Source organism: Tasmannia lanceolata, unplaced genomic scaffold, assembly GCF_043159265.1.
Source record: "Tasmannia lanceolata isolate RefF3 unplaced genomic scaffold, GAP_Taslan_0.1 ptg000008l, whole genome shotgun sequence".
Classification (NCBI taxonomy): domain Eukaryota; kingdom Viridiplantae; phylum Streptophyta; class Magnoliopsida; order Canellales; family Winteraceae; genus Tasmannia; species Tasmannia lanceolata.
In genome coordinates this window covers 29,468,906-29,490,716 of record NW_027518685.1, presented here as the reverse complement: position 1 = coordinate 29,490,716, position 21,811 = coordinate 29,468,906, and the positions used below count along the sequence as shown (strand labels likewise).

The 21,811-nt window shown below is 40.7% G+C and overlaps 1 protein-coding gene across 2 annotated transcripts in view; it reads left to right on the top strand.

Moving 5' to 3' along the window:
* Nucleotides 1-21,811, top strand: part of LOC143885110 (FAD-linked oxidases family protein) — a 61,755-nt gene that overhangs the window by 7,673 nt on the left and 32,271 nt on the right. For both annotated transcript variants that reach the window (XM_077389103.1, XM_077389104.1), the window contains exons 7-9: nt 1,316-1,376; nt 3,105-3,141; nt 3,214-3,275. In XM_077389103.1, the coding sequence (XP_077245218.1) occupies nt 1,316-1,376; nt 3,105-3,141; nt 3,214-3,275 (160 nt within the window). The remainder of the gene's footprint in view (nt 1-1,315; nt 1,377-3,104; nt 3,142-3,213; nt 3,276-21,811) is intronic.

The following is a 21,811-nucleotide window of genomic DNA, read 5'->3' as shown; positions in this document are numbered from 1 at the left end:
ATTATTCCAAATTTGTGCATGTTTGTAGGTCATATATAATTTTTGCATTGCTTGTGCCTGATTATTCCAAATTCGTGCATGTTAGTCTTTGTAGTTCATATATAAACAGGACCGAACCGAGTATAAATACGTTTAGGCAAAATATCTACATTTGGTGAAGGTCGGGTAAACCCAGAACCGAACCGATTATATATGGTTCTGGTTCGGTTCGGTTCCAAACATATATGGTTCGGTTCTGGTTCCAATTTCAGGGAACCGATTATATATGGTTCGGTTCTGGGTATACCCCAAAACCAAACCGAACGGAACCATGTCCACCCCTAGTGTGTATTCCTCCAGTTCGGTGGTTAAGATGCTGGTTCTGTATGTTTGGGAACCTGTCTGCCTTAGTTTATCTAAGTGCTGTTCTTTGTTTGACTGACCATATTTTAATCAGGAAATGATGGCTGCCAGGTATGTTCCTGGTCAGTCATCATATGACAGAACAAGCTAGCTAGGTCAATCAAATTCATGGTGAGAGTTCGGAGTAATCAAAATCATAGAGAAGATGAGTTCTGTGGCTTGTGTCTATGTTCCGATTTGCTGTTTAGATGCCGTATTTTATTTGTTTGGGCATCTGGTTGCCTTTAATCTAAGTGCTTTTGTGTGTAAGATTGAAGATGTTGTAAATGGGACTTGCTAGGAACCATTGCACAAGGAATTTTGCGGATGGGCTGTTGCATGTGAGAGCAGCTACACAGAGTACAGACTCAAATTTTGTCTTATTCATTTAATTCATTTGAGGTGGCTGTTCTCACATTCAACAGCACATCCGCAAAATGCCTTCTGCCATGGTCCCTAGCAAATCCTGTTTTAAATTAGGAAACACACCTTCCTAATTCATTCACATCGTGTCTCTTTAGGTAGTGACCTGAGGCGTCTAGTGATGAGTTGTGGGCATCTTTTTCTGGTAAATTGCCGTCAATGCTGTGGCATTCACTTAGTTTGCTTGGTTTCGATTTGAACCTATTTCTACTGAAATTCTTGTTGAGACAATGGCTTGTGCTATTGTTGTGCGCGTAAACAATATCTTCCAGCCATTCTCAACGCAGAGGCTTATGTAAGAATCTCAAATTAGCAAGTAACCTTATTTGTAACTTTGGTTTTTATTAGTTTCTTTGGCTGATTTGATTCTTCAATGCAGTGTGGTTTTTGTCTGAGTATGATGAGGAGTATTTCTTTTTCGTTTGAGATAATGGAGTTCTTTCTTTTCTGCATATATCAACATTTTGCCAGTTGTAATCATATTTGAGGGATTTTTTTGTTTGTCTGTCAGGGCCCGGTGCAACTATTGGAGGCATGTGTGCTACTCGTTGCTCTGGTTCTCTAGCTGTAAGGTATTGCTCCTTTTGTCTCCATTGACTTCTTTAATGTCTTAGAAGAATGAGTGGTTGAGCTTTAACTTCTGCTTGCTGGGCTGCCATCATCCTCCATGAAAATATTAATTTCTATTCTCCGACTTTACACGGCTGCCTCTTGGTTAGTCAAATGTAGGATATCATGATTTGCCAAAGAGGTGAAATGTTGTTTCAGGCAATCTGGTCGGTGGCACTGTTCTATGCTATGCACATCTAAGGATGTCAAACCATTTTTTTTTCTTTTTTTGCATTCTAGTTATTAATGACACTGTAAAACTTTCTGAGTCAAGCATTGACTTATATGACTCAAAACCTACTTTGACTCATCCGAATTAATTAAAAGTTCACTGCATCAATCACTGACTTGCCCAAGTCGATTGGTTTTACCTTCAGCAATTCTTGTCAAGAAATATCTGCAGTCAGTTGGATTTGGAGATAACAAGTGTTGGATTTCATATATAAAAGTGTATTTTATAACTCTTGGAAAAGGTCCATCTTATTCTCATTTTGTACGTCCCTTTCCTTTTGGTTGGGAACTTCAGTTCCACATCTGTTGGAGAGAGAGAGAGAGAGAGAGAGAGAGAGAGAGAGAGAGAGAGAGAGAGAGAGAGAGAGAGTATTTTAAGTAACTGCACTTTTTATAAGGGTTGGGATCTTGAGAAGAGAGGAGCTTTGAGGGAAAAGTTTCACATACATGCGTGTGCACTGAGCCAAGCTGGGTCAGGTGGTGGCAATGGTGTGCATGCGCCTGCGTGCTTGTGTGGGTGGGGGGGCTTTACTTTTCTTGTGCCCTACGGATTTTTTTTATTTCCTTATTTATTAACTTCTTTATGTGAAATTACATCTTTATCCTAGAGTCAGTTTTCTTTTGCTCGTTTAATCCCATTGCATCTCTCTTTAATGCTGCGGTTTAGCAGGTTAGTGAGGCCATGTGTTGTTTACACATCATTAATTCTTTTTACTTTTGTGGGAACGGTTTTTGTGGATTAGTGTTGCGCTTAAGAAGAGAAGGAGAGAGTCAATTTTGAATGATCTGTTCTAGAAATCCCATAATAATTTCCAGGTTACAACTTCTTAAAATCCATCTAATATCTAAAATCACTGTGAAACTAACATTAACATTATCAAACATTCTTCTTAGGTAAACAGCAGACATTTTATTTGGTAAACAACAGATTTTTATTCTTCTTAGTCTCAACCCTCAACCAAGGCCTGTGGGCTCCATTGCTGTTTTCAGTACGATGCCTTAATGATTTCATCTTCAAGACCTAATTTTTGGGTCAAACCTTCTTTGAGTGCACTATGCTAGATTGTTGCTGCATCATAACCACTTTCTGATGTTTCTATGTATTTTTCGTTGGCACAATCAATGCTCTAATAACATATTTTGATGCACCATCAATTTATGCAGATATGGGTCCATGTCAGGATGTGGATTTTTAATTTCTGTGAAGTCCTAAATTCATGGAATGAAAAGAGATTTAGTTCAAAAGTTTGTTTTGTATGCTTTAACACTTGAGGAAAAAAAAAATCTTTTGCTTGTTTCTCTTGCATTCTGCCACAACATAATCTTTACTGTGATCATCTTCTTGATTATTTTAAACTTTCATCACTTTCTATAAGCTATCTTATGCTTAAAACTGCCCTATTATTTCCTGGAATGGTTTTATTTTGTTTCAATGTAATAATTTAGTCTTCAGTTTGTAGGTATGGAACTATGCGGGACAATGTCATCAGCCTTAAGGTTTGTTAATTCAGCTTGTAGATTTTACCTCAGTTCTTAAGTGTCGCTTTTCCAGCATTAGTTATGTTGCAGGCTGTTCTAGCAAATGGGGACGTTATCAAGACAGCTTCTCGTGCTCGAAAGAGTTCTGCCGGGTGCGTTCATATTTCTCTCTTCTATCTTGAGAATTTAGAAAATATAAAATTCTGATATCAAGATGCTGGATTTTGTTATTGTACTTGATTGCGTTTTCTCTGTAGAAAACTGCTTACTGTGCATGGTTGCAAGTTGGCTTTAGCTTTATTCTGTAGCCTTTTTGGTTTCTATTTTTGCAAGGACTTTTTTCAATAATGGGAAATATTCATAAATAGCTATGACTGTAGCATAAGGATCCTTGGAAGACAACTTACAAGTTACAACCTTATGTGACATGCCTAAGAAGACAACTTTCTAGAGGCCAAAGTTGGGAGAAAGTCCCATACATCGGAATCCTCTTCAAAACCTCCATCAGCCAGTCATGGATATGGAAAGATGCTCCCTTGGCACAATAGGGCTAATTCGTGAGAGATAGTTACAACCTTATGTGACATGCCTAAGGAGACTGTTTTTTTTACATTATAGACATGACCTATTAAATTTCATTGAGGGATATGGAAAGATGCTCCCTTGGAACAATAGGGCCAATTCGTGAGGGATATGGAATGGATTCCCAAGTTTCATATCCACAACTTTATTGCCTTAGGTTGGGGGTGCTTGTCTAACAAGAAAAATTGCTGAGGACAAAGTGTAGTTTTTTTCCCCATTTAGAGGAAGAGGTTTTTAGCTGTGTGGATTAGATTCGAGTGGACTGACTTTGTCAATAGTCTCTATTACATCTACCAAAGATCTGAGTACTTCATTCTTTGTTTTTTGAAAGAAATAGACGAGTTTGTTTAGGACAATTGCGCTTCTATTGGGGAGATAATCATGGAAGTCAAAAACTTATAATTAGATGGGTCATAGTTAGAGAAGAGTTTTTGAGTGTTGTTGAACTCGAAATTTTACAAAAATGGAATAAAGGCAAAATCCCTTAGTAAAAAAAATGAAAAAGTGGTTAAATGTCATGTTGTTCCAAAAAGTTAAAAGGATAAACATAAAGTAAAATACTTTAATAGAAAAGAAAAAAAAAAATCCACGACTAAGGGAAATGAAATCCCTAAAAGTAAGGAAATATGAAAATCTCGCAAAGAATGGAATGAGTCATTCAGTTTTTTTTTAAAAAGAGGGAGTTACGTAACTCCCCACGAAAGGGGAAGTTGTGAGTGTGGAATCTTAGATAAGGGATGAGGTGGCATTCACAACGACTTCATTAGAAGTGTATCTGTGTGTGTAAGTGCCTAAGGGCATAGTGGCCATTGTACTTACCTCTTATATATAAATATATTAGTGAGAGGGAGACTACCCTAACTCACTCTTTCTTCTCTTTCTCTCCTTGAACCCTCAACATGGTATCAGAGCCTTAGGGCATGGATGCCTAGGGACCACCCTTGAGTCTTCTTCTTCTTCTCTTTCTTTTTTCTTTTTCTTTTACTTTTCCCCCCCTCCTCTCTTCCAAACCCTAGAACCATCTTCTTCCTCCCTCCCCTCTCTACAGCTTAAACCCTAGAACCCTAGAATCTTTTTTTTTCTCCTCCCTACAGCCCCACCCCACCCTCCCTGCCCCTTTCCCCTTCACCACTGACCCCCTACAGCCCCACCCCACCTTGCCCGCGCCTCCCCCCTTCGCCGGACCCCATCCCCGAACCTCTACAGCCCCACGCCCACATCCCTCCACCTCCACGCTCCCCGTAACCCATGCCGACCCCCCCACCCTCACTCCACCTCCCTCCACCTCCCACCCTCGACCCCCTCCAGCCCCTCCTCCACCCTCGCACCCCCGCCGGCTCTCCCTCCCGCCCCTCTCCAGCTCCCCCAGTCACCCCATCCCACCTTCCCTCATCTCCTTTCTCTATTTTCCTAACCTCTAGCCTCTTCTCCCTTTTCCGGCTCCCTTTTTCAACCCCAAACCACCTCTCGTCATTCTCCCTCCCGTAAAACTCCAAAACCCCACCCTGTAAACTTCCTTTCTCCTTCTTTTAACCCCTCTCCTTTCATCTTCTTCTTAATGGACTGGGTTTTCCTCTCTCATGTTCACGGCTCCAACTATTCATCTTCCTTCTTTATGCCCTAGAGGCCCTCATATGTCGTCTCTTTCATTCTCCATGCTTGTTCGTTGGGGTCACGGCGTTCTCTCTTACCTCGTCTAGTGGCTTCGGTATGCCCTAGTTGTGTTCTCTGTTTCTTGTCGTATCTCTCATTATCATCTCTTTGCCGGCTTGGCCATGAGCTCTCTCTCACCTTCTTTCATGGAGACTCCTGTTAGTACGGATCCTACTGTCAGCGCTTCTCCCACTGTTAGTACCTCCTCTAGTCCCTCGGCACCTTCTTCTAGCTACACTCCTCCTACTTATTCTCCTTCCTTAGAGCAGTCTCTGCCTCAGATGACCTCTGAGAAATTAGATGGCTCTAATTATCTTAGTTGGCGACAGTCTGTTGAGACCTTTCTTCTGGCCAAGGGTCGGGTGTCCCTTATTGAGCGCGATCCTCCTCTCTCTTCGGATCCGACTTATGAGCGTTGGGGCCAGGATGATGCTATGATATGCTCGCTCCTATGTCAGAATATGATACCGTATGTTTCACGGCCACTGTTGAGCTTGCCATCGGCCAAGGCTATTTGGGATCACACTGCTTGTTTTTACTCTGGGGTGGACAACCTCACCCGGATCTTTTCTACTTGTTTTGAATGGATTTGCCTTGAGCGTGGAGATGGCTCTCTCCACCCACTACAGCCGCTTCGCTTCTCTTTGCTAGCAGTTGGATGCCTTCATGCATCTTACCTCGGATATTACAGTCCTTAAGCATCAGCGAGACTAACTCAGGGCCGTTCACTATCTCCACTCCTTGGGGCCGGACTTTTTACCATTTCCCCAGCAGCTACTTGGGTCGGGATCTCTCCCCTCGCTGACTGAGATCTATTCTCGAGCCCAGCAGTGTGCCTTCGGTGGCTCCTCTACTGCTTTTCCTACAGAGGGCTCTGCCCTAGCTGCCTATGACAGTGGTTTCTGTTCTGGACGTGGCGGGGGCCATGGTTTTAAATTTCGGCCGAAACGTTTCGTTTCGGCCGAAATATTTCAGTTTCGGCTGCGACCGAAACAAAATTTACATGAAGTCGTTTCTTTACAAGATTTCGGTTTCGGCCACCCACCCACAGCTGGTTATGCACATCCAGGTAGATCACCTACGACTCTTCTTTCTCGGTCGAGCCCCTTGATTATTGATTCTGGGGCCTCCAATCACCTAACTGGTAATTCATCATCTCTTAGTTCTTTTCGTCCTTTCACTCTCTGTCTAAGGCTCCCATTTCTGGTATTGGGAGTCTTACCCCACATCAAGGCTTCACATTATCGTCCGTTCTCTGTGTTCCCATGTCTCCCTTTAATCCCGTGTCTGTTAGTCAGATTACAAAGCTCTTAATTGCTCTGTCACATTTTTTTTTCTTACTGTTTGTTTCAGGATCTCTCAACTGGGAGGACGATTGGCTCGTGATGTGAGGTGGGTGGACTATCATCTTCAGTGTGCGCCGCCGCCCACCATTTTGCACAGTTCGGTGGACGCCTATCATCCTTCTCTTCAGCGGCTCCAGTAGATCTCTGTTATCTCTTCCCTGCTTCAGCCTTTTCAGTGCGAGTCATGTGAACTCGGGAAAAATCGTCATGTGTCGTTTCAACCTCGGGCTGTTAGTCGTGTTTCTAGCCTTTTTGAGTTAGTTCATTATGATGTATGGGGTTCCTCGAGGACCACCTCTCTTGCTGATTATAGATATTTTGTTGTTTTTGTGGATGATTATTCTAGGATGACTTGGTTGTATTTATTAAAAGATAGATATGAAGTCTTTACAGCTTTTCGCTCCTTTTATGCTGAAATTGTTACTCAATATTCTTGGCCTCTTAAATGTTTACGTATCGACAATGCTCGAGAGTACCTTTCCCATGCTTTTCAGGATTTCTTTGCCTATCATGGCATCCTCCATCAGACCTCGTGTGCTTACACCTCCCAGCAGAACGGTGTAGCTGAGAGAAAGTTACGGTACCTCCTCGATATGGCTCGCACCCTGCTCTTCCAGATGCATGTTCCTAAATTGTATTGGAGTGATGCAATCCTTACGGCATCCTTTTTACCCAATCGTCTTCCCTCTTCAGTTTTGGATGGTCATTCCCCGTTTTCTGTCCTCCACCCTCAGGGTGACCCCTTTCCCCTTATCCCACGGGTCTTTGGGTGTGTCTCCTTTGTCCACAACCTTACACCGGGCTTGGATAAGTTAGACCCTTGGGCTGAACGTTGTGTCTTTTTGGGATACTCTCGTACCCAGAAAGGGTACAACAGTACAAGTGTTATAGCCCCACACTTCGTCGTCTCTGTCTCTGTCGATGTTACATTTTTTGAGTCTATTCCCTTCTTATCTCCTCTGTCGCGCACAGTCCTCCTTCCTCTCCTTTATGTCTCCCTCTCCCTTCTCTAGGTCTTCCTGCCCCGGTCTCTCCTACTCTTCCTCTGTAATACCCGGTAAAAATAACAGTTATTATGCATAAAAACTATTCACATGTTACTATTTCCCTCAGTTTTTCCTGTAAATAGAGCAGCCAAGAAGAGAAAAAGGAAGAAGAAGAAAGAGAAGAGAGGAAAATGAGAGAAAGAAATGGGAGAAAGAGAGGGAGCAGAAGGAAAAGGCTAGGAGAATCACTTCTCCCTGATCGTTGTCATCTTCAAGGTCAAGCATCTTCAAATTCCCACTTCTCAGGTTTGATAAAGCAGGTGATAGCTAGACTCGACTGGTATCTTTTCTCAATGAAAGTGATGGGGATATGATTATATGTTGTTTTATTCAGATATTTCTTATCTGTTTTACTTCGAATATTCATTGTTTACATTTGGGAAATATCAAATCATATTTGTTTCAAAATGATGAAATGTGTTTTCTGGAAAATGAAATGAAATGTTGGATTTCATATGCACGAAAGTTTGAACGAAAATGTGAAATGAAAGAAATGGAAGAGGTAAATGTGCAATAGTTTCTCTCGTGTGGTATGTTTGTACCTCTGAGCCGTCGACTTACCCAAAAGCGGAAACGGGCCAAGTCCAAAGCGGACAATATGAGGGTGAGACGGATCGTCACAGGAAACCTCAGAAATAGAAACAGTTGGAAACTATTGGGCTTTAAATGCTTTGTTTTACTATCTTGTTAAATTGTTTCTATAAAAAAAATCCTACTAGTATTAGTTTTCAATTCACATTATGTTCTATACAAAATACTGCATATTTTTATAGAACTTTTCTTATTATTGATTTCAGCTACTTGTTGAAGCTTCTATATACCTGCTCTCCTAACCCACTTTTTCCCACCAGGATTTGAAAATTTGGATGCGAGAGTATTTGTCAATGAGGAACCTTAGTTATGAGAAGTGTGAAAGGAACTTGAGGAAATACGGAAATGATGAACCTAGTCAATCTCCTCAGATGTAAAATGGTTTTAAATATGTCATACTTCGGATTTTTTGTAAATTCAGGATGTACTTTAACCTTCCGCTGCGTAATTACAGGAATAAATATGTTTTGTTGCCCGTAACGATCCGTGCAGTAAAAATCCGGGTCGTTACATCCTCCCTTAGATATTTCATTCCCGTCTCCTGTCTCGGACTCTCCTCCACCACTTTGGGCAGTTCCTCCTCCGCCGGCTACTTAGAAAGCCTATCAGCGACGTCTCTGAGCCGGGCCTCCTCCACCTCCTCCCGAGGCGTCGTCACTACCAGGGGTCCCTACTTGCATTACATAGGATCAATTAAGGGTGGCCAAGAGCAAACTCCTAGGCCAGTAAAAACCAAAAGAAGTGATCTTCTGAGTCAACCGCTACAGTGAGGTCCACACTTCCATGCGCTGCCACCACACCTAATAACTATTTGTAACGACCCGGATTTGGAGCAAATTTTTAGACATAATTTTTTTTCCAAAATCCCAAAAGTCGAATCGCTACCCCAAAAAGGAAAACGGACAATTCTATTATATTAACTGAATGTCTATTACATGATTTATCTCAACCCCTAAAGAAATCCTATGAGTGCTCTCTCTCATCTTAAGTGCCACCTAGACCTGTTCATTGGCAAAGGCCCCTTCACTTTCCTTACCTACAAAGTCTGGAAAATAATCTAAGTCAAACAGCAAGCTCATGTGACTGGCTTGGATAATAAAAGTGACAAGAATGAAAATTTGCATTATAAAGGTGTTTCTCATGGCTTTCACATGTGATAAGGAGAAGCAATAAGAATTATAAGATTTATTGTTAAGGATAAATAATATCAATAAGCATGTGAGAATGTCAAGGGAATATACTAAAGATGGCAAATCATGGAATCATATAAGAGGGCCCCAATCATACAGAATACATATAGACAGGTAAACTACGAGAAGTATCATGTCATCTCGATGAGGTATATGGGTCATATCTATCTCCTCATAAGTATATACACGATGGAAATCATCACAAACCCGTCGGTAAGTGGTCACATGTAGTTCTATGATCTTCTCGTACTTTAGTACGAGGCCAATACAAAAACATCGTGTATATATAGATTACGGCCTAAAAGTAAAAGTTCCTACCATATAAAATTCTACGGGGATAATCAGTTAATTCATTGACATAGGTGCAAAAAGAATGCGAATAATCATAGGAAACAGAAATATCATCACGTAAATCATAATTGTAACTAATATTATAAAAGTCAGTCATCACTTGCCTTGATATTGAAGTCTAGGTGATCGCACAGAGTCTTGACACACTGATCTGAAGATAAGGATCCTGAGGTCCAAATTTAATAATTAGCTTGGTGTCAATTTCTTCTTTCGGTCTTATGTTAAAGTTATTTAATACATGTTTATTCTTGTCCTATGATATGTATTTTTATTTATTTGTTCAACTACTATCTATATGGTCCCAAAAATCTTATTTTCCATACCCTAAAATATATTTATTTTCATCAAAATACTCTAAAAATCTGCAACTAAATCAGCTTTAATAACTATAAAAATTTGCGATTAATCACGAAATAAAACTACGAAAATCAGCACTTAATCATGCATTAAAAACCATGGGAATCTGCACTTATTATGCCCTAAAGACTCTGAAAAATCAGCACCTATTTATGCGCTTAAATACTCAAAATTAGCACCGATTTAGGGATATAAAACAGTGAAAATCAGCAACTAATTAGGGACGTAAAACTGTAAAAATCAGCAGTTTTTATGCTACAAAACTCTATAAAACCAGCAGTTTTCGTGCCCTAAAAACTGAGGAAAATATGCATGTAAAGAAAGGTGATAAAACTTTCTTTAAATCACACGTATGGGTTAAAACATATATAAACAAACCCTCCAACACTTTAAAATAGATTTAGAAATAGTTTCACATAAGAAAATTAGGATTTCTATATTAAAAACCCTAAAAAGAAAATCAAAAGGCAACACCGGCGAGACCCGGGAAGGCAACCCGATTGGGAGTCAGAGGATCCATAGTACCTGCAGCCTCCCGGACTTCATATTCATCATTTTTGAAAGCGGGGGTAAGGGATCTCCTTTCTGCAGATGCCTAACCGCCGCACCGATCATTCAGGGGGTGGGACACTGCGAGGTGGGTAGTTTATTTGGGCGGATGCCTCCTAAAGAGTAACGGAGGTGTGCGAAGGTAGGCAGCTCCAACTAGATTCCCAATTTCTGGTCTAAACTAAAGGCTTTTTTGCATTAATCCATTCACATTAAGACTCTGTTCCTTAGCCTAGTCTATATCCACAGCTGACGTGACTCCTTACCGACGCCTTTCCCTTTGTAGACGGCTAAGTGACTCTGTAACCTTAGCTTTTCCCCTTTGTAGAACAGCTAAGCCAGTTCCTCGCTTTCTCATTAATAAGCGGATTTAGCGATTGGTCCCCTTCATGTGGTTTAGTGTGTTCTTCCCTATAAGTAAGAATAGGAAGAATGATGGAAGCACTTCATTCGTCGAATCCATGAGAGTAAGCGGAACAGATCCCATTGCCAAGCACTGAGAGGAAGCATCCAAGCACATCGTGGGATATGAATCTTCACTCCCTCGTGTTTGGGTCCCAGCTTTTGGGATGAATTTGTTCTTTCCTTTGGATGTTAGTGCAGATATAGTGATTGTGCACTACCGAGGGGCAACAAAGGCTAGAACAATTCTTGCCAAAATCAAGGGACCTACTTCTCATCCTAATCAAGATCCATGTGAAATACATTTAAAATCCTAATTTGAACAACCAAAAACACTAAAATCAATTTTACACCCACAAGTACAACAAATTAGGTTTTCGGGCACTTACTCGAAGACGAAAAACCAATCGTAGCCTTGCTTCTTCCTTTCTCCTTTCTTCTCCCCTCTTTCTTTCCTTTTCCTTAAATTTTTAGGTGATTAAAAATAACCCTAGATGGGTTTGTTTATAAACTTAGCTTAAAGTTTTATTTCATGAAGGACTCCAATTATTAGATTATTAATTATAATCTAATACTAACTTAAGAGGGTGGAAATATGAATATTGGATTTCCTAACTTATTCTAATATATTATTAGTATTTAGCGTATATAAGGTTACTTTTAGATTTTATTTCTTTCAAATAAAACAACCTAAAAGTTGTCTAATAAGACAAAACTCGTAATTATGCCTAACCCTAAGGCTCTGTTCACTTGTTTTCCCGGGAAAGGAAAGGAAAGGAATCTGACGTGGCAAAATGGAAAGGAAAGGAAAAGAAACTTTGATTTCCCATGCTTTCTCGCTGTTCACTTGCCCAGAAAGGGAGGGAAAATATGCAGGGAAGTTATTTTCTCGCTGTTCACTTGCCCAGAAAGCAAGGGAAAATATGCAGATCCCCATTACCTCTGTTTTTTGGAAAAAAAGAGATTTGGTGAAGCGTAGCTCCCAAGTACAAGTGTTTATCTTGCTAAGCAATTTCATAGAAATTGAATTGGATGAGGCTTAGATGAGCATGAATACTTCCCGGTATTCTAAATATTTTGGTGAAGCGTAGCTCCCAAGAACATTTAGCATGGTCGATAGGATATCGGCTAATATTAGAATAGTGATAATTTTCAAAAAAAGATTCTCAACATTAGAGCAATACACTTGTTTGAGCAGCTATTCACACCCACGGAAAATGGAGATGAAGATGTTTTTTCACTCTAAGAATTATAACTTAAAACAAATAACAATAGGAAATCCAAATACAGAGCTTTGACATTGTGTTGTTCAACTGAATACCAAATTAAGACCACATACATTTAAAAGAAGTGCATTTGGGTCTGAATAATTCTAAACTTATTGGGACAGAAACATTCTGATCTAGATACAAATTCTGCATAAAAGAAACCCATAACTTGCTTGGAGTATCCTAGCTATAATCCTAGAGATTACCCCAATAAAATGTGTACTTAGGCTTATTTCATCAAATGTGCATCAGTTCTGCAAAGACTGGCATAGCACTAGCGGGCAAACCCAGCCGTACATTTATGCTTTTCCTCTTATTTCCAAGAAACAAAATCACTTCTTTCTCAGGTACAGCTACTGGACCTGAATGAAGAGGCTCACCCCATCCAAAATCAGTGGTATGAAAAGATAGCCTTGACCAGGTAGTAATTAGAAGAGTTGCAGTGAGAGAAGGCCTAACTCTAGTTACTTTGAAATAGTCAATGGCAGATCTCATGGAACTGTCTGTAACGATTGAAACTGCCTTCTTGACCAGCCCAACTGTAAAAGACAAGGGCTTCTCCAATATCTCACCTGCACTACACAGAGAATTTATTAACACACTTGAACCTAGTCACCTAAATTAAAACATAACATTAGAAATTTATCAAAGTACTTCAAAAAGTCTTGTTATCAAAGATGAGCACTATCCAAAACAGACTTGGGCTCTATCAAAACTTACCTGGAAATAGTAAATTAAATCTACACCATCAAAGCTTCAATAAAAATGATCACCACTGCCACCACCACAACATAAAGTTAAAAAACCTATGTGTTTCCAACCAATTCCAGTTTAGAAAAACTGATTGTTTGGTTTCCTTCAAATCAACCAAAAAATATGACTCAAACCTCCAATACGCACAACAAAATTTGGACATTGCCACAACAAATTCTTTATTTGGGCTTCAGATAATTACTCAACTGCTTTCTCTGATAACCCATGAAAGGGGAACTGAACCAAACCTCAAAACCCACTTATTAAGCCTCAACACCTCTGTTTAGCACAAAAAATCTGTAGCACAACAACTGATTTTTCTGGGTTTTCAAAGAAATGGTCAGAGCCAATACCCCAGATCACATTCTATAGAATTAAGCATTCACCAATGCAAGAGATTTTTTCTCGGTTTGAGAAAAAAAGATGCTGTTTTTTTTTTTTTTTTTTTTTCGGTTTTGTTCAAGAAAGCAACATGGCAAGATGTTTTCTGTTGGATGCCTACCCAATATTTCATCAGCTTAACAAAATGGTCGTAAAGGCTGGGGAGAGAACTCATCTTCAGTTCACTTATTAAAGTGTCCTCCAGTATGTGTTTTTCAACCTCAGTAAATATATCTTGTATGACCCTGAAAATTAACATTAACAAGAATTATCAAATTAAGGTAGAATGCATAGAAAGATAAAATTCACTAATAAGTTGAATCATAAACAACAAAATTATATATACTGTTGCTTTTCCTGTTACAGGCCAAAATCCTCTTTAAAAAAAAAATTAAACATTAGTTGAACCCATAATCTTAAAAATTAAACCCATAATCTTAAATCAAATCATCCAAAAAGAAATTAAACATTAGTTATAACATTTCCACCTAACTCATACATCCAAAATATAGTTCATATATAAACGGTTCAACAAAAAATAGATAAACATCACATAGCCAAACGACGGATACGGTGCAGAATGCGCCTCAACATCTCCACTCGGTCCATCTCGTCCAGAGAAAGGAAGGCCCTAGCTTCCTTCTGATGCCCGTGAAGGTACACATAAGCATCAATAAGGTCACCTCTAACGAAACCATCAATGTTCAGCACTGCATCTTTGAGGCCAGGGAGGCTGTGTACCTCACTAGTAGTAATTTTGGCATCAACAACCATTTTAATGCCCAGTCTGCATATAAAACCATAATGTGAGTAAACATACCTCATAAACAAGTGGGAAAAAAGTCTAAAATACTACGATCATAGGTACTAACCCCACACCAATGGCAAACCCCAAAAACCAAGGAACATTGTGGATGTCCTCTTCACGCTTGTCTTTCAAATCCTCATGTCGCTTATCATATGCATTTAAGGCTGCTTCTGCCTCCTTCCTTGTGGCATAGGAGCGATAAGATGCTCCACTATACCTGTTCACTTGAGGGTGACAATCTGCCCAACTGTCGAATATGCCCACCTGCCGTCCCTTGAAAACCACATAAAACTTATCCTTCGCCATTACCTGGTACCACATAAACAACACATAATAGTTGCAATAACAAATGATAGATAAACAACATTTACTTAGATCTCAAGCAAGGTTTTTCATTCACAAGCTTTATAAGATAACATACAAAAACTATTGATGCAATCAAGCCCATACATAATTTAGTCCATCAAACCCATACTAATTTAGTCCATCAAACCCATACCAACAAACCCATCAAACCCATACATAAGTTAGTCCATCAAACCCATCACATGGTTAGTTCAAATATAAACGGTTCAACAAAAAGACCCAACCACCAAAAAACATCGACCGAAAAAAGGAACTCATAATTGCATAGGCAAGCGCCGCATAATGCGCCCCAACATCGAAACGCGGTCCATATTGTCCAAAGAAAGGAATGCCTTAGCTTCCTTGTGACGCCCGTGTAGGTACACATAAGCATCAAGGAGGTCATCTCTGGGGAAACCACCAATGTTCAGCACCGCATCTTTAAGGTCAGGGAGGCTGTGCACCTCACCAGTAGAAATTATGACATCAGCAACCCTATTAATGCTGGAAGACACAACTTGCAACTCCGATAGAAGTGCAGCATTAGGATGCTTCTTTGACTTCTTCCCACCAGTAACAGAAGTTGGGCCCCTGATAGGAGAGGAGTCACTATAGCCCATGGATGCATCTACGGCAGGTGTAGATGAAGAAGGTCTAGCACGTGGCGGAGTACGGAGGAAGCTGTCGTCCATATCATCGACCCCAACCGGTTGGGTCGATGAAGAAGCACCCGGTGTTTCCTGTGTCGCCTGAGTGGGGACCGCTTTCCTATCTCTCACCTCCTCTCCACGTGCGTAATCATCATCGCATACAGCTTTCATCTCTTCGTAGAGTGGATATCGTTTCGAAAAGAACCTCTGGTTTTCTGGATGCATCTGCAAACAATAATTGTCATTGTCATGAAGAGATGATTTAAACACGTAACTTATAAATGACTCGCAGTGATATACGATAAAAATTTATTACCTTCAAGTAATCATTCTTCACTTCTTCGTCAACCGATATCTTGCACAAGGTTTCATCCCAGCCAAAGCCACTGAGATTAATAATGGAGTTCAGAGTCCTGTAGGTTGTCTTGAGTGTCTTTAACCGATTCTTGACATTATCTTTGGTCAAGGTCTTCTTCAAGACATCAGACACTTCATGCGCAACAGCATTGTAAGCGCACTCCTTGAACCCGGCACCAGTCTTTTGCCCTTCAGCTATCTGATTCTTAAGGGCTGCTAAAAGAACCCCATCCATAGCTCCATTCCACACGACATTCGCCTTCTTTTCCGTCGTACTTGCAGTTGTTGCCATCTCGCCTACAAATTTCCAAAAGCATTAATATAAAAAATATTCAATCAAAGAAGTATAGATAACCAGTACTAATGCAAACATAGAAGTAACATTTACCCATGAACCAATACTAATGCAAACATAGAAATTGCATAAATCTCAAGAAAGCAAGGAATATAAGCTACGGTTCCAGCAAACTACACATCGAAATTGTGAAATCCACATCCAAACACAGGTGCACAACTATTGCGACCATGTCATTTCCTAACGACGACGTGCTTCGAAATCATTCCACATTTGATTCATGATTGCGGTTCGAATGTTACGACCTTCCCTTACATCCTCGGCCCTGGTCATAGGAGGAGGAGGAACAGGTCCTTCTTCCTCATCTTCCTCCTCAGCTAGAAGCGATGCCAGCTCATCGTCAACATCCTGAATGTAGGAGTCGTCAGGCATCTCCCTCCTAATGTGGTTGTGGACGTAGCAACAGGCCAACACTATGTCGATCTGCTTGGAATATGAATACATGGGTGCTGAATTTAATATGCTGAATCGCTTCTTCAAGACACCAAAAGTTCGCTCGATTACATTCCTGGTTGAAGAATGCCTTTGATTATACAACTCCTCGGCTTTCCTAGGTCTGCGCCCTCTAATCTGATTGAGATGGTAACCAATACCTCGGATCGGAGTTATAAAATGGGACAGGCACGGATACCCGGCATCACCAAGGTAAAACTTGCCTACAATCAGACAAAGGATTACAATTAAATTAGCTAAGTACTACAGAAACCGCATCAATACAAACAGTCTAATAAGCTAATTATTACCTGGCAAAATAGGAATCCCGTTCGGCTTTGATATAGCAGATGCTAACACCCGTGAGTCCGATGCCGACCCCTCCCACCCACAAAGGACGTACGTAAACTTTAGGTCAAAGTTGCAACAGGCTAACACATTTTGGGATGGGAAGTGCTTACGACAAATATATCTTTTTTGAATATCCTCAGATACTTTTGCATGAATGTGGGTCCCGTCAATTGCACCAATACAATCCTATAATAAGGACATTCAGATGTCAACCGTAAGTGTTAACATACTGGCCTAAATTACTAACAACCTTTAGTCGAGCGTAGCTATCGTAAACGTACCTTAAAGTAAGGCATAAAATTAGGATTATCAAGGATTGCCCGTGGTGTCTCCCTTGATGGACGTACTATGAACATGTCTATAGATCACGAAAAAACCCACCCACAACACAGCAAATCGTGGAAAAAAGTGAAAAAAATGCGTGGAGAATATGAAAAGATAATGCACCTTGAAAAATGGAGGAGAAAGATGGGCTTCTCCAGTCGTTCGATGCTTGCTGGTAGGCTTTCTGTCACCGGAGTGTGTGAGGAAGACGAAAGAGTGGCTAGGGTTTCGCTGGGTAGAAAAAAAAAACTTACCTTGAAATGTGTTGAGAACGGTGGGTTGAAAAAACAGACCTCGACGAATTTTCTCGCGCTTGTGGGAAAGTTACTTTCCTCTTGTTTTTGCGAGAAAACAAATCGAGATTCGGCGAGAAAGACCATTTTCCACATATTACTTTTTAATATCCATGTCATATATATTATTTTCTCGAGAAAGGAAGAGAACAACGACATTTTATATTTCTCGAGAAAATACACACAACTTTCCTTTCCATCCCTTTCTCGAGAAGGCAATTGAACAGAGCCTAACAGAAAAAGGGTCATAACTTGCTCCAATCACGTTCGAATTGCTAAATCTTGGGTTCGTTGGATAGGGATTCGAAATAGTCATCTACCGGGACCAAAATCATGTCGAATGGAAAAGATTTGATGCCCCAAAAATAGGTTATACTAAAAGTGATGAAAATACACTATGACCGTTGATTTTTAAGATCGTTTAATCTAATCTGGAAGAGGAAATACACAAGAATCTTATAGATTAAGGATCGATCCAATATCTAATTTACATATCCTATTGTCCGACAACTCAAAATCGAAGATCTAGCCGTTAATCTTTGATCGAAAGATCTACGGTCTAGATTTAATTAAGATTTGTATCTTTATAGGCCCTTGGTGGGACCGGGTCATTACACTATTTCACTTCCCTTTCAAATTCTTCTTCTACTACCACAACCGAGAGTGCCTTCACTATCCCCCTTCCTTTCCTTCACACTGCCCAATGGTCTCAATTGAATCGAATCCAACAAAAAGTGCCATATTTGTGGGCCCCATCAAGTCATATGTGTGACTTGCCACGTCACACAGACTTCACCACTTTCTAGCTGGCGAATTTGATTTTTAAAAATCCCGCTCCAAAGCCTGAGGCTATTATGCGCCCCTAACGTGCACGATAGCCAACCCATTGAATCTGATCTTCAGTGGCCTCCACCTTGGGCCACTGCCTGTCCCGGGAGATCCCCATTAAACCACCAATCCAAAAAACCTAGTCTAACCCTAGAGACCACAATTGTTCACCCTAACTTCTTCCTCTTCACCTCCACCAGAACCTAAATCCCTAACCCTACCATTCCTTCTACCTAACCCTAGAGACCACCATTGTTCACCCTAACATTCATCCTCTTTACTTCCACCAAACCCTAAATCTCTAACCGTACCCTACCTGCTACCTAACCCTAATCTTACCTCATTCCTCAACCACTACCTCTCCAGCCACTGCCTTCCACACTCCAGCTAACTACCTGCAACCCAAAACACCTATCCTAACCTAACACCCCAGCCCTTCTAGCCTCAACCCTGCACCTCGATGAAACCTATATTTTACCCCCCAATCTCCAGATGGCAACCCCAACACTATCTCCGGCGACCCTCGGCTTCTCAAAGCCCTTTGTTGGTCATCCGCTGCACCATTTCCAACATTCCACGTGCCTTCCGCGTTTCACGAGGGAGAGGAGGGTTTGGAATAACCGGCCGTCTCAATACCGCCGTCCGCATCCTTTATCATACTTTTTCTCCACCACCACTACCATCACCTCCACATCCAACCTCCTTATTTCCCCCTCGAATCCGGCCACCTTTTTTCATAATCCTGCCACGTCCACCACTTTCGACGACTCACCAGCCCACTTTCTTCATCCACCCTACCCAGTTCCGATCATTTCCCCATTAAATCTGGCCCACTCGGACCTAGATCTGGCCATTCGGCACCTCCAGCCACCATTGCTGTATCCCCTGCGAGAACTGCCCAACTATGGACATCATCCGACCACCAACACCTCTCTTGCCCATCAAGGGAGAAAGAGGGAGAGATCAGAAAGTATGAGAGATAGACCTAAGAGAAAGAGAGACCAAAGAGATAGAAGGAGGGGGGATCATAAAAAGCAGAGATGGAGAGACCAGGGAGAGATCTGAAAAATGAAAGAAAAGGAGATAGGAGGAGAAAGAGAGAGATCATGAAAGGAGAGAGGGAGGGAGAGATCGATCGGAGAGAAAGAGACACCAGCGAGAGAGGGGAGAGAAGAAATGCTAAAAGGACAGAGAGAGAGATTGGAGAGAAAGAGAGAGAGACCAGCAAGAGAGGGGAGAAAAAAAGGCTAAAAAGGAGAGAGAGAGAGAGAGAGAGAGAAGAGAGAGATCGCCTCCCTCCCTAGGGTTTCCATCGACCTAGGGAGGGGGGAAATGAAATCGCCTCTTTTTTCTCTCAGGAAAGGATCACTGTTATGTATATCTCTTTTATTATAAAGCCCATCAAAACGTAGAAATATAATCACTTTCGTATAAGTTCTCAAAAGACTCTAGTTGAAGAATAAAGCTCCACTTATGAAAATCAAATTTTACATAAAATAATTGGTGTAGCACATTGTTACATTACTTCTTGTTCCTTTTAAAAATAAATTTAAAACGATTTTTCAGCCCTTTATTGGTGCTGATTTTGATTGAAAACATCGCTAAAACGCATATATAGGGCTTATATATATGTATCATATCTTTCATGTAGGATTTATATATCCTTTTTATAACATGTATGTGAAAAATAACAATTACTTGAAGAAGAAAATCAATTCAATGTAAAACTTAGCCTTTCGGCCCTTTCCTTCTTCTTTTTTTTTTCTCTCCTTTCCTCTCTCTCTCTCTGTTTTGGGATGGCGTGCGCAAGGGGAGAAATCCCACGATTTGGGTTTTTTTTATAAAACCCACCTTTGTGGTGTTTTACTGTTTTAGGTTGTTTCTAATTAGGACTCCTAATTCTAGTCTATTTCCTATTCTAATCCATCCACAAAAAGTAAGAGTCCATTTTAATCTAGGTCTCTTTAATTCTTATCTTTTATTTAAGTGAGAAAAAAATTAAATTTTGGTACATATGGACCACTTACTATTTATAGTAAAAACGGATTTACTATTTATTTTAAGTTCGAACTTACTATTTATAGTAAAAACAGACTTACTATTTATAATAAGTTTTGACTTACTATAAATAGTAAAAATGGATTTACTATTTATCGTAAGTTCCGACTTACTATTTATAGTAAAAACGGACTTACTATTTATAGTAAGTGTGAATCTGACGGACCGAAAGGCTCCAATCGAGATCTAAACTGTTGATCTTCTATCGGGGGATCTAAGACAAAGATTTAGATAAAATCATAAACTTTTCCGACCCTTGGTGGGGCCGGGTGTTACATGTAGAGGGGTAGATTTATCCTTTTTACATATATTGAAAGGGTGGAGAAAATGCTTGCTACTTGGAAGTTGGAAGAGGAGCCCGTGTCGTTGGTGGGCATAATCACGCCCACAACGGCAGTTCTTGTTAACATCCCTATTTATTATCTTTCTGTTTTTAGATTCCCAATGGGTGTGATTAACTGCATTGAGCAGATTGAGAGGAATTTCCTTTGGGTATATCGGTAGAGAAGAGGAAGATTCATCTAGTTAGTTGGGAAGAGCTATGCAAACCCATCAAAGCTGGTGGATTAGGATTTAGAAGGCTGAAAGGAGTCAACAAAGCTCTTTTAGGGAAGCTGTTATGGAGGTTTTAGGGAGGAGAGGAATCAACTCTGGACAAAGGTCATTGAAAGCATGGGTCCTAACCTGGAAATTGGATATCTGATGACTGATTCAGAAGTAGAGTTTATTGTTTGAAGGGATATTCTGAAACAAAAGTACAAGTTCAATGAGGGGATTATGTGCTGAGGTTACAAAGGGGACATGATCGAGATGTGGCATGATAAATGGTGTGAAGGGTTGGCATTGGTGGAGATGTTTCCTGACTTTTTGCTGTGGCGTCTGAGAAGGAGGCTTTTGTCTACGATTGATTTCGGTGGAGGTAGGGTCAGATCTCTTGGGAGAATAATTTCAGGCAAATTTCTTCAACAGAGAGGTTGATCAGGTGGCGCGTCTGATGGAGTCCTTGGTTCTTGCTACATTAAGAAGACCGGAAAAGGTAAAGCGGTTTGGATTTGGCGCTCATATGGGGTCCTTAGTGTCAAGTCATTCTATCATCAAATTCTTCCTAGCCCTCTTTCCATACTTCTGACCAGAGTATGACACATTCCTACCTCACCTAGGGTCTGCAGGTTAGGGTGGATGCGGTTCAAGACGGGATTATGATCTATGACGGTTGATCACTTAAGAAATCAGATGATGCTTATTATCAACCACTGCACCCTTTGTGTGGAGGCAGGGGACTCTGCGGATCACATCTTTCTTCATTGCCGGTTAGCTAGAGAAATCTGGTGTCACGTCCTGAGGAGGTTTGGCTTCGTGCGGGCTTTCCCTTCTAGGCATGCCGACTTCCTGGTTTGTTGATCCTTTTCCGCTTGGGA